General features: G+C 43.0%; 2 protein-coding genes across 2 annotated transcripts; one reads left to right on the forward strand and one right to left on the reverse strand.

Moving 5' to 3' along the window:
- Positions 1–126: 126 nt before the first annotated feature.
- On the forward strand, positions 127–6,209 carry RUFY1 (RUN and FYVE domain containing 1; the record flags this gene model as incomplete). The annotated part of the gene is made up of 12 exons (XM_078621587.1): positions 127–191; positions 480–615; positions 703–804; positions 884–1,000; positions 1,926–2,093; positions 2,173–2,270; positions 4,358–4,477; positions 4,949–5,078; positions 5,613–5,707; positions 5,797–5,845; positions 5,918–5,995; positions 6,066–6,209. Coding segments are annotated over 12 exons (1,302 nt in total), but the record flags the coding sequence as incomplete, so codon positions are not given.
- Positions 6,210–7,391: 1,182 nt separating this feature from the next.
- On the reverse strand, positions 7,392–11,234 carry LOC144738584 (heterogeneous nuclear ribonucleoprotein H-like). The gene is given in 11 exon segments (XM_078621585.1): positions 7,392–7,492; positions 7,651–7,743; positions 7,820–7,903; positions 7,993–8,128; positions 8,212–8,307; positions 8,309–8,325; positions 8,440–8,618; positions 9,342–9,480; positions 10,685–10,828; positions 10,911–11,066; positions 11,153–11,234. Coding segments are annotated over 11 exon segments (1,227 nt in total).
- Positions 11,235–12,529: the final 1,295 nt, after the last annotated feature.

Genomic DNA, 12,529 nt, shown 5'->3' on the forward strand with positions numbered 1-12,529 from the left:
ACCTTGATTCTCAGGTGAGTGATGGATAGTCTCTCTACGCTTTTACAGCTTAACAGTCGTATGTTGTTTCTTCCTGAATGAAACTGATCAGACTACGAGATGGTTGTTTTTTTGTTGTTCATGCAGGTTGGAGTCATCGACTTTTCCCTTTACCTGAAAGACTCCACCAACAGTGTGACTCCAAGGAGTGAGTATCAGCTTTTACCCATCAGCTATATAAGAAGCTGAGCTAAAGGCTTGTCAGCTACCAACAGACTGTTTCTGGTATCTTAATTCCTCATTTGCTTTTTGATCAGGACTAAATCCAAAATAAACCCAAAACATGGGTTACCATGTTTCACACCTAGCTGCACGATCCACCAGTAAAGACTGTGTAGTACGTTCTTGCGTCAGATTTAAACCCTGTGTATTGCACTGGTACTAAACAAATTGCAACCCATGTTTCGTGGCTTTCAGCTTTTTCTTCTTTTGCCTTGAAGTGATACTAGGTTGACCACCATTTTAGACCAGAAGCATTATATTGAGGAGTTAAATCGTCACCTTAGTGCCACCGTCACAGACCTTCAGGCCAAGATGGACTCTCTAGAAAAGACCAACTGCAAACTCGTAGAGGAGGTCAGGAATAATTTGTCTCTGATATGAACGCTCTTATCTGTGTGCAAAGTGTGTCATCAGACTGACGGGTGTGTGTCAATTCTGTAGCTGACGGCAGCGACTGACAGAATCAACTCTCTGCGGGAAGAACATGAGCAGCTGAGAAAGGACAATGAGCTGATCACACTGTCGAGCCAGAAGAAGGAAGAGGTCCGACCGCATCTGCAAGTAACTGCAGCAACACCACTCCCATGTGTGACGCTGTATCAACTGTGTGGTGTGTTTGTAGGCAGCTTTTCAAGACAGCCAGGTGGAGCTGGAGACGTACAAACAGACACGACAAGGCCTGGACGAGATGTACAATGTGGTGTGGAAGCAGTACAAAGAGGAGAAACGCATTCACCAGGTCAGGTATTGTCAGTGACATTAGATATAAATTGTACGCACGATTAAAAGTGAACATTTGAACGTAAAAGCTGCTGAAGAGTTGCATCTTGGGAAGTGAACATTTGAACGTAAAAGCTGCTGAAGAGTTGCATCTTGGGAAGTGTAGGATCCTGTCTTTTTGCAGCCTCAGTCCCTCCCTCTATACAGTTCACATCCTCTATGGAATTACAATGGGAGGTTTTAAATCATACATCAGCTGTTTCCTTCAGCACTAAAAGGTTTTGACTCAAAACAAGAACCTGGTAAATTAAATAATATCTGATTTAAATACTGCAGCTGTGTTCATTATGGAAATGGTTACAGTGAATGAGCTATCCTTTAAAGTATTACAACATGAAATTTGTTGAAAACAACAATATAATAATGTGCAGTGCAACCTACAATAGATGTACTTAGTAACAGCTATCTGGAATTGGAAAATGTAGTATTCCACTTCATGATCACAACAACTTTATTTTAAATTGAATCTATTTCCACAAATGTGCATTGATTCAGACGTGAACTAAAGCGGAGCTATGAAGGAAGATAAATCATTTATCTCTGGTTGCCAGTGTTACTAAAACAGAGGAACAGGAACAGCAGCTGCTTGTATTGGAAAAGTGCCGTTGGTTTGTGTATGTCACTTTCACTCTTTAAATTTCACCCTGGGGGCTGGATTGGACCCTCATGCACGTTTCCCGTATGTTTGACCGTTGCTCTGAAGCATTCATCATGAATTGCTGTCTTGTTTGGTCACACTCAGTGAGATTTATTTTGCATTTTGCACAGATGATGTTATCTGGGATCCAGTTGGATGCAGACAAACACAGGAGCATGTGTTGTTTCCTTCGAGGACCAGAGCATGACTGTGTATTTGACGGATGCCTCTCCTGTGTTCATGTCAGGAGCTGGAGCGAGAGCTGGAGCTGCAGCTGGGGCTGAAGCAGGAGATGGAGGTAGCCATGAAGCTGCTGGAGAAGGACACACATGAAAAGGAGGACACACTGGCAGCCCTACGTCTCCAACTTGACCAAGTCAAGACTCTTAACCTACAAATGTTTCACAAGGCACAGGTAGACATGCATTAATACTATTTCGGTTTCTGGTGTGCTGAGGACAAAGCACATGCATACAAACTCTGTGGCTCTTCAGGACACAGAACGAGAAGTGGCGAAGAAGGAGGCAGAAGCTGTGCAGCTTGAGCAGAAGATGCATGAAATGGAGAAAGCCATGATGGAACTGGAACAGAGGTATTACCTTTTGTTGCGTGTGAGTGTGTATACTTACGTTATGTTTGTGCTGAATCATACTCCGGTCACGTCAGAAGCCATAATGTGATTGGATAAGAGAAACTCCATGGGCATATATCCAGTATAACAGCAATGGGACAACATCACTTCCAAGTTGTGCTGAGTGGCGCTAAGTAACTTTTCATCAACAGTTTTGATTCATGTTTTATTATGAATGTAGATTTGTGGAGAAGAACAGTTGAGTTCTCAAGTACGTTCCGTTTTGTGGCTCATCGCAACGCACCCGTTGCTGTGGAAACAACAGTGGTTTATGTGAGGTCGCAACTGAGCAGTTGCTGCTCGATTGTTGATGGACCGTTGTATTGCAAGTGGGTGCACATACGGTAGACTGGACTGGACTTAATCATCCCACCTGTAACAACAATAACTGTGATGGAAATGTGGTGGTGTTTGCTGGTGTTGCTGTGTTGTGACACACACCTGAGAGACCAGGGGCCTGTACCACAAAGCAGGATTTTGGTTTTAGCGAAATAACTTCAGGGTTGATCCTGGATCTTTGGTACCACAAAGCCGGATTTTCTTTAATCAAGACCTGTTACCATGGTAATTTACTCTGAAAAACTATCCTGCTCCGGAGCAGGATAACTGTCTGTATTGAATCTGATCCTGTGAAAAGCACCACCCACAGGCCAATCAAATGTCAGAAAAAACAATGACCTGTCCATTCCTCCATGTAAGACAGGTGGTGAGGAGAGTTACGGCGTGAAAGAATCTTCCGGGACCGATCGGACCCGTTAAATCTCAACGAATTTTACCGATTCTCACACTCTGGACCACAGACAGTATACATCACCCTGAGGTTCTTTGACACGGGTCGTTTCCTGTATTCAGTGGGAGATGAAACACCGTCTGTCGGTGGTCCACCAAGTCACCTGAGACCTCACTGATTTAAAAGATGAGTTTGTTGTCTTCACGAGACACTTTCCATACATGTGGTTCAGTAAAGGAAATGTGAACAGTGTCATCTCCACACTTCATTCATGGTGTTTGAGGGTTCCCCCTCTTTTTTGAAGAGGGAGATGATATTTTTTCACTTTGTCCCTGATCATCTCTAACACAGATCCATCAGATGATTTGATTCAGACTGTAGGTCCAGGTAGCTTCCTTCTTTGTGTCACATCTGAGGAGGAGTCAGGTAGGGGGGTACTTGAGAGAAGTAGTAAAATCAGCTGTTTTACCGGCGGAATATATGAATGAACTGGGGGGGGTCCTACTTTTTGCTGACCGCTTGTTTGCTCACTGGCTTGCACTGTGTTTTAAAGGGTTTTTTGTGGGATTCACTGTTTGGATTTTATACGTAATAAATGAAAGTAAACAGCAGACGTTGGAGCCTGTAGTTTTTGTTTAGTCCAAATGGAAGCGCCGTCAAACACCCTTTGTCCCTGTGCTCAGCCTCCTGACGACTCGTGGGTTTTCATAGTCGCCTAATACAGACGATCAACTTGGTATATTGATATGAATGAATTGAATTTCAACACTAAAGTTGATGCTTTAGTGTTTTTATGTTTGATCTTTTAACTGAGAAAAAAACAATGTGATTTCAAGGGATCCACGGATGTTGTAGGTTCATTGAGGCATTAACGAACAACGTACAGATTTACACAGCCTGAGATGTGTTGCCAGCTGCTTTGTCGTCTTCTGTCATCTTCCACGGTGTTTCTTTTCTACCATCTCTGACTTCTCCTCCTACTTTTCCAGCATTAACCTCTGCAGCCGGCGCGAGGTGCTCTGTCTCCCGTTTGTGCACTGATTGTGATTGGTCTGCTGCCTCGAACACACCTCTTATACGTGCGCATTCACGGGTCTTGATGAGACAAAGCTGGATTGAATTAGCGAGTTCATATCCAGCTTCGTGGTACCGATGATCCTGATCGCCATGATCTCGCTAAGTCAGTCCTGGATTAATGGAGTTGATCCAGGACTTATTAATCGAGCTTCGTGGTACAGGCCCCAGTTAAAGAATGCAAGCGCTCCCTGTTGTGTATCATTGCTTCATGACTATTCTTTTGGCCCTTTTTGTGTGATAGACTACAGAAATCGGAGAGTGACTGCAAAAACAGCAACGAGTCAGACAACGATCTGAGAGTGGAGCTGGAAGGAAGAGTGAACTCGATGGAAAACCAACTGAGTAACCTGGATACACTGAGGTGAAGGAACACCCTTCAAATGATGGGTGTGTGTGTGTTTGTGTATGTGTGGAAACACGTGGTAAGTTCCGTCCTGAGAGGAGTGAGCAGGGTTTGGAGGCCAGCGTGGAACTCTGTGATTTATGATTTCTGAATACTCAATGCCAAGTCAAGAGTGTCACGATACCACTAAACACGGTGAACTAGTGGTTAGCATAGCCGTACCCCTGTTGACAGTTGGGATCTTCTTCAGCACACCCGCGACCCATAATCAGAGCAAGCGGGAGAAGATGAATGAATGAATGAATAAATATTTTAATTTTCCACTTCAGAGTGGATCGACTGAATAACCAGTTGGACCAGTCACAAACGGCTACATACAGTTTGTCGCCAAATAAATCTTGGTTGTATTCAACCTTTTTGGATGAATACAACCATGGATCTGTCTCGTTAAGTTCTTTGTTTTTTTCCCCATGTCCTCTCTGGGCCCAGGCTGGGTTTGGAGAATGAGCTTCGCATTGAGAGGGAGCAGAGACAAGGTCTGCAGAAAGCGCTCCAGAGGGAGCAGGACAACAGCGTGGAGCTCCGCACACAGCTGCAACAACTGGAGGGCCTGCATGTGGTCAGTTAATGCTGGGAAATGCAGCTTCTGAACGAGGCTTCAGCCATAGGAGTAGATGTAATTGCTTGACAAAAAAGCAAAAAAAAATAAGAGCTCTAAGGAGCAGTGACGTGAGTCCTGTGCTCACCTCTGCCCCCTACAATGAGGGTGAGGTACTAACTGCCCCAGCTCTTGCTTTTTCTCAGTAGCTTTAGTCACATCAGCAAGCCTAAATACATTATATACGTTAAGTTACAGTAGACTATGGAAAGTGAAGGCATCTAATTCAAGTGTCCAGAAATACTGCATTCATGGCAACAGGTACATGCACCTGTTCACCTTGTTGCTGCCTCCCATTCTCTCCCCTGTATTTAAATGAGACACACACAGTGATATACACTACACAATATTATCTACTTTGGATCTACTTTGTGTAAAAACACAATTGTTTTTATGTTTTGTGTTGACAGATGTTTCCCTCAGAGCTTTTACCACATGACGTTGTCACACTTTATACTGTATATCCAGAGCTGTGTTTTATATATGACGGTGCAGGAGCTGAAGGATTTGAAGAAAGAGAAGCAGCAGCTGCAGCAAATGTGTGAGCAGCAGGAACAGGCTTTACAGGAGATGGGACATCACCTCAGCCAGTCAGTAACCTCGTCATTATCCACATTTTCCGTTACTTGTCAACACCACTTGATCTGAACAGCTTCATTTGTGCCAATGTTTATCAAAGGTCCAAACTCAAGATGGAGGACTTCAAGGAGGTCAACAAAGCACTGAAGGTTAAATATGATTTTGCAAAGATGATGTGCTTAATTGAAGCTTTGTTTTAATTTATATCCATCACTCTTCAGGGCCATGCCTGGCTGAAAGATGACGAAGCCACACAATGCAAACAATGTCAGAAAGAGTTTTCCATCTCCCGCAGAAAAGTAGGCTTCATTTTATTTACATTTCACGTCTGTTGTTTCAGTCAATTCTATAAGCAGGCTTTGTTTTCAGCACCATTGTAGGAACTGCGGAGACATTTACTGCAATAGTTGCTCCGGTAACGAGCTGGCCTTACCCTCCTATCCTCGACCTGTGCGGGTATGTGACATGTGCCACTCCCTGCTGCTGCAGAGAAGCTCATCCACAGGCTCCTGACAGAACCACAAGCTCCCATTTCTAATAAACACTGCACATACTCATCCACTGATTTTTAATAATGTCCGTTTACAAATGTCATCAGATCATGTGGAAATGTGATTTGTTAAGTTTCCTCAGTAACCTGAAACTCAGGAACAGTAATATGCATTAACTCACTGGACCACACTGATTGGCTGATTGGATGCACTTCTAATTCTACTTTATTCTTGAGATATGGAAGCAGAGAAGGTTTGGGCTTATTTATGCGCTCAGTGCTTCACTGTACTGATTTTAACAAGTTAGGAATAACATCAGGTGTGTTCACAGTTGTAGCACCAACATGTTTTGACAGTGGGGATAGATTGAGATAGTGAATGAAGACTTTAGACAATGTGTAAAATTCCGTACACATTAATGCTGTTGGATACAACTATTGTAAATTGTAGAATGTTGAAAATCAAACTTTTATAATGTATTAACACAGTAAGGTTGTGGATTGTATCAGCTGCAGTAAGCAGTTTCTTAATCTGGTCAATTTTTAACTTGACATTTGATAAATGAATAAAGTCTGTTCTTGAACGTTTGTTTCAATGAGATAGTCCAACTAGTTTATTCACTTTGTGCACAAGAAATACAAATACCATTTGAAGCAGTAGAAACCTTCTTGTCAGTGGATGTGAAAGTCATTTCCCATGATAACACCCCCATCCAGAAAACCTGCCCCATCGTTAGTTAAACATGCTAGATGAACATTTTTAATTAAAAAAAAAAAAAAAAGACTATGCACTATGTATAAGATGAAACAAGGTCTAAACATCAGGATATCAGAAATTTAGATTTTCTTCATGCACTCAGACCACCCCTGAAAAGAAACACCACCAGTACACGATGTAAGGAACTTCCAGGGGTTTTCAAGAATGCTAACACAAAATGGGCAAATGTCTGGGAAATAACTGACAGCCGTTCATGAACTAATGTGTGCAGAAGACGAACTGCACTTCTGACACACGTGTTATCAGATGATCTTTTCTGAGGACCATTCACATAAAAAATTATAAACCCTAACCCTCTTAATCCCTAAACATCCTCACCTGACCCTGCCATACATGTACAAGGTGAAACTCACATCTCCAGTCCTTGCAGCAAAATGCGGAGTTTAAAAAAAACCCAAAAACATCAACGAAAAGAAAAAACAAAAAACTACATTCCCCATCCCCCGCCCAGTCCATTCATAGAACCTCTGCTGCCACCACCTCCACCACCGCCGCCATAGTAACTGCTTCCCATTCCGCCCTGGTTACCTAACAAGAGAGAGAAAATACACACTATAGGACCGAGGAGTCCTGTGCAGACATTTTTGTAAACAAAAACATGAGCTAAAGCTATAAGATCAGTCTGGAGTAAAGACCAGCTGAATGCATTCACAGAGGAATCTAATCGCAACAGAGCCGACACTCACTATAGTCACTGTAGCCACCCATGTTTCCTTGGCTGCTGTACCCGCCTGAATACCCTGAACTCAGCTGGCCGCCACTGTAAGATGACTGGTTTCCTGTGAAGACGTTTGAGAAGACTATTAAGCAACACCATATTATGTTATGGTTTTGTGAACCCCGTCTGATACATACCCATGCCTCCCATCATTTGGCTACCATAGGCTCCGTTACTGCCACCTGCTGTTGAGTTTAAGAACAGCTCCACATAGCGGTGCTCTGAGGGTGAGACAGACAATGAACATCCTTGTTCAGCCGACAGACTGCTGGTGGTATTTTTTCATTATTATAAGTTATTTTAGACTCACGCATGTTGGCTTTGTCTTTGGACATGGCCGCCACTGCATCTTCATGCGTTGCAAACTCCACATCTGCCTCCCCAGTTACCCGGCCGTCAGGTCCAACCTCAATATGGACCCGCACTGGGTTCAATGGTGAGAAGAACTGAGACATACAAACAGGAGGGACAACGTTAACGTCTACAGTCAGGGAAAAAATGAGCACTGTGTGGTGTTCTTGTGTCTTACATTGAAGATATCTGTCTCTGAGGCTCTGTATGGCAGCCCCCTCATGTGGACACAGTGGCCTGTTGTGCTCTGGAAGGAGGAGCCGCCATCACCGTACCCGTCCATCCGATACACCTGGACGTAAATAATCAAGAGTAGCAAAGGGATTCATCAGTTCCAATCTTCTTATTCTACAAAAGTAGGAATCTGGAGTGAATCAGAATAAAGTTTGATCACCTTGACACCCACCTCCTCCATAGCCTCCGCGACGCATTCTATCGTAAGATCCCCCTCGGCTCATCATGTTGTAGCCACGACCACCAGAGGGCCGGTCATAAGGGCCCGGTCTCTGCATGCCCATTGGCTTCCGCTGAGGTTCATAATGGGTTCGCACTTCGGCGCGGCTACTCTTGAAGATCTCAATGTACCTAAGAGCATAAAGATTCCACAGTGAGGGCATAGGGGATGTGACCGGCGAGGCTGCATTTGCTCATTACTGATGGAACTGGGCTATGCAGATGCTGTCGTGGTGTAGTCCATTCGTAGTAATACTTTTGAATTCTTTATGCTTGTTGTTAATAGATTAGACAAGAAGGACAACGTATTAACTAAGCTGCAAAAAGGATGCTCTCCATATGGATAAGGGCCTTAAGCATTTGCACACTTTTCTTATGGTTACCTGGAGTGATTCAGAGATCAGATTCAAGAAGATGTGATAGAGCGTCCTGTGTCCTTGCCATGACAGCCATTGTCCTTGTTTTTGAGGGGCAGCGGGCTCCGACCCTTCTGCAGCCACTAAGCATTACCTGTGACAGTGGACTCCACCGTAAACGAGTACTGTGGCCCTCGGATTTACCACCAGGGAAACACCTTACCGAGCTGGACTGATGTTTAGTGCTGAGACATCGTTGGTTTTCGAAATTAAGCAGGTACTCCGTTTCAGCCTGTCTAATGTTTTGAATGGTATCCAAACACTAATCTTCCCATTGAGTGTGTGGCATAGATGAAGCTAGCATGGCAATCAGTGTGTTTCTTGAAAAGATTACAAAAGTGTGTTAACAGAAAGTGTCAGTTTTGGACTTGTTTCACATGTTGAGGGTGCACACCATAAGAAAAGCAATTTATCCAGCCAACCAACCAACCATCCCCACCTGTGCCCTATTCTTTCCTTGTGTTTCTTTAGAGCCTTTTCAGCTATATCCTGTGAAGCAAACTGCACGAAGGCCTCCCCCGTACTCCTCCCCTGGATGTCCACCGGCAATGTTATCCCATTTGGCACGATTTCCAACCCTTCAACCCAAGGACAGATAACCCCAGCGGGGGACATATTAAATCACATGCCCAATCACAGAGAGAACTTTCTCTAGAGAGATAGAAAACTCTATACATCATCACACATACCAGTTCAGTTTTTAACCAGTGACTGGCAATTAAAGCAGTTTACACTTACTATTTTGGGGATAAAATAGAAATGAGAGGATAGAGGAAGAGCATGAAAGGGGCATTGTGTGGGACATCAGGCCAGTGTTGGTGTGTTGATGAAGCGAGAATCTGGCAGGTGACATGGGTTTAAATTAATGGTCGCCCGTTATGCACTAAACCAACATTTGGCACACGTGTACGGTATTTCAAAAGAGAGAAAGCGTGAAGAAATGTGGAAAAAGAAAGTATGACATTATGGTAAGAGACTGTCCAATCAGTGATTAGACCCATTCCATCATTAATGTTACCATTCAGCACTGACAGCTGTAAAATGAAACCACGCCATTTGTAACAACATTGGATCCATTTTAAGGTGAAAGAGTGAATGTGGGGTCAAGATAGAAATGAAGGGCAAAGATGGGAGAGTGTGTGCATTAGGGATGTGCCGGTATTATTGAGCCTTTCTATATAAATTTAAGTTAATATTATTGTTCAAACACCACTGTAGAATCAGACTTGTGCATTTGCACAGACTTCATTCAATTCAAACCTAACCAACTGAACACAGAGCTGTGCATCGCCCATAAAATCAAGAACATAAGTTGAAGACAGACTGAAACTTGAAATTGTCTTAAGCAAAGACACCATTTCTCTTATAAAAACCCACATTCTGCTTGGTATTTGACAATGGCCATGAAAGAGACATAAAAATCCTAGGCAAGATGAAAGATATATATATCTATATATACACACACCGGCACATGTCTAGTTTGCAAAACGGATTCCTGTCCCTAAACAAAACTTCAGAAGCCTTTAGCCTTTTGTCTTCTCCGTTTAGAAAATTAACTGGATCCCTTTTCCAGCATCATTTCTTCACTGTCGATGTAAAAAGCAATGCATTCTTTTGCCTCAAATATATAATAGCACAGAACGATGATTTTCCAGGGTCATGTAGAAATATGTTCGAAAGATAAATACAGTGTCCGTGAAAGAAAGATAACAAGAAAGGGAAGATTGGAGAAGAATAGTCAAAATTACACCTTGTTTACCATGGAGGAGAGCAACTTCTTACCTGAGAAAAACTGGACAATCTCTTCCTTGCTGCAGCCAAAGGGAAGACCTCGAAGCCTGACTAGGCCATCTCCTGCCGTCTCTGGACAGTTTGGACCAGTGTGCTTCATGACCCAGTCCATTTCGACATTGTTGGATTTAAACACTGTACATGAAGGATACAAATGCTTTAAGCAAGGGCTCTTGACAGTGCCACTTACGAGAAAAGTTAAAGTGTTGATACCCACCCTCGACATATCTGTGGCCCATGGTTTCTCTGTCTTTCTTCACTGCAATCTTCAGGTCGTCCTCTGTCTCCAACTCAACAAATGCCTCTCCACTGGGACGCCCCTCTCTTGTGTAGGTGAAGTGGATGCCGCCTCCATTGCTGATAATTTTGCAATCTGGATTGAAAAAGAAAAGTTCCATGATTACATTAAATAGTGAATTTGCTTGAGGCGTAGTTTTTCTGTGGAAAAGTAACATTTACCTGAGAAAAATCTTTGTACTTCATCCACAGAACAGGACCATGGGAGACCCCTGATTCGTACAACATATCCCTCATCAGCCATGACTAGACACGGTCCCTTAAAGAAAAGATATTATTCATTAAGTATTATGTCCGCATGATTTCAATCCAGACTGGTCATATTCAGTTACTATTGACTACAATCACTTAGGACTGTGCAGCGGGCAGCTACCCTCCTACAAATCCATCGAAAGGGGAATGTTATGTTCCATCATGAACATTACTTCTAGTTTAGAATGTTGCAGACGCACAAACTGGTTACACGCTACATATAATAAGAAGTTTTGATTCCGCAGTTTTCACACTCACGGTACATCGATATGGTGAATTGGAACATTTAGGATACGGGTCTTACCTGGTTAACAGTGTATTTTATCTAGGCATTAGGCGATAATATATCAATATCATTATTTTCACCCGCTCTTTAGTCATAAATTATCCGCGTTTCCATTTATCCTGCATAGGACATCATGCTAGTGACACGGCGTCTACAACAGTTTCGGTGTTAAGCCATTTATAGTGTTTGGTGGTCACTAAAACTACATTACCGACTCTAGGAAATATAGTTAGATGCTGTAAGACTTAATGTGTGAGGCCTTGCCTGAAACCATACACAAGAACAAAAGCGGCCCTTTCAGTCTGCGCCATGTTATTAGCGGTGCCAGTTAGCTTACCGGCTAGCATTTGCTAAATAACGGCAATGTGAATGAATTTTACACACGAGCGGATAGCTATATCAGGCCACAATCGTTTAGCATTTTGTTAGAGAAAGCGTGTACTAACAGCAGCAGTATGCATAAATTTACCTGATTAAATCGAGAATACACCACGCCGGAGTATGAGTCTATGAGCGGGCCTGTGTGATGGAGCTGAAACCTTCCACTGGGTTGCCAAAGATGGTTAACCACCCTCTCAAGAACTACATAACGACGCACTATCAGTGCCGTTTCCGTTTGACACTCCTCCACGTTTGGCTTAATCTACATATTTAAACATCAATAATCCTACTTAAAACACAATTAATTATATATACATTATCTAGATAATCACAGACCGATTCAACCTTGTAAAATCTAGATGTGGTGTAATTTGTAAACATTTAGACGAAAATGTGGGTTTTTAAACAAACCTGGCAATCCCGCCTGAACGGCTCGCGCCTCCGACTACGCCCCAAAAAAGATGACGTTTTCCGCCGGCTGGTGGAGCGGCATCGACTCCTGGCCCTCGAGCTTGTAGGTAACTTGATTCACTTGTAATCACTGAGCTCATTTCTTTAATTGTAATTCCAGTTGCACGTAGCTCATTTCCTGTATATTTTATCCATTAGAAGGAAGTCAG

This window comes from Lampetra planeri, unplaced genomic scaffold (assembly GCF_965212315.1).
Source record: "Lampetra planeri unplaced genomic scaffold, kcLamPlan1.2.h2 scaffold_1065, whole genome shotgun sequence".
Lineage (NCBI taxonomy): Eukaryota > Metazoa > Chordata > Hyperoartia > Petromyzontiformes > Petromyzontidae > Lampetra > Lampetra planeri.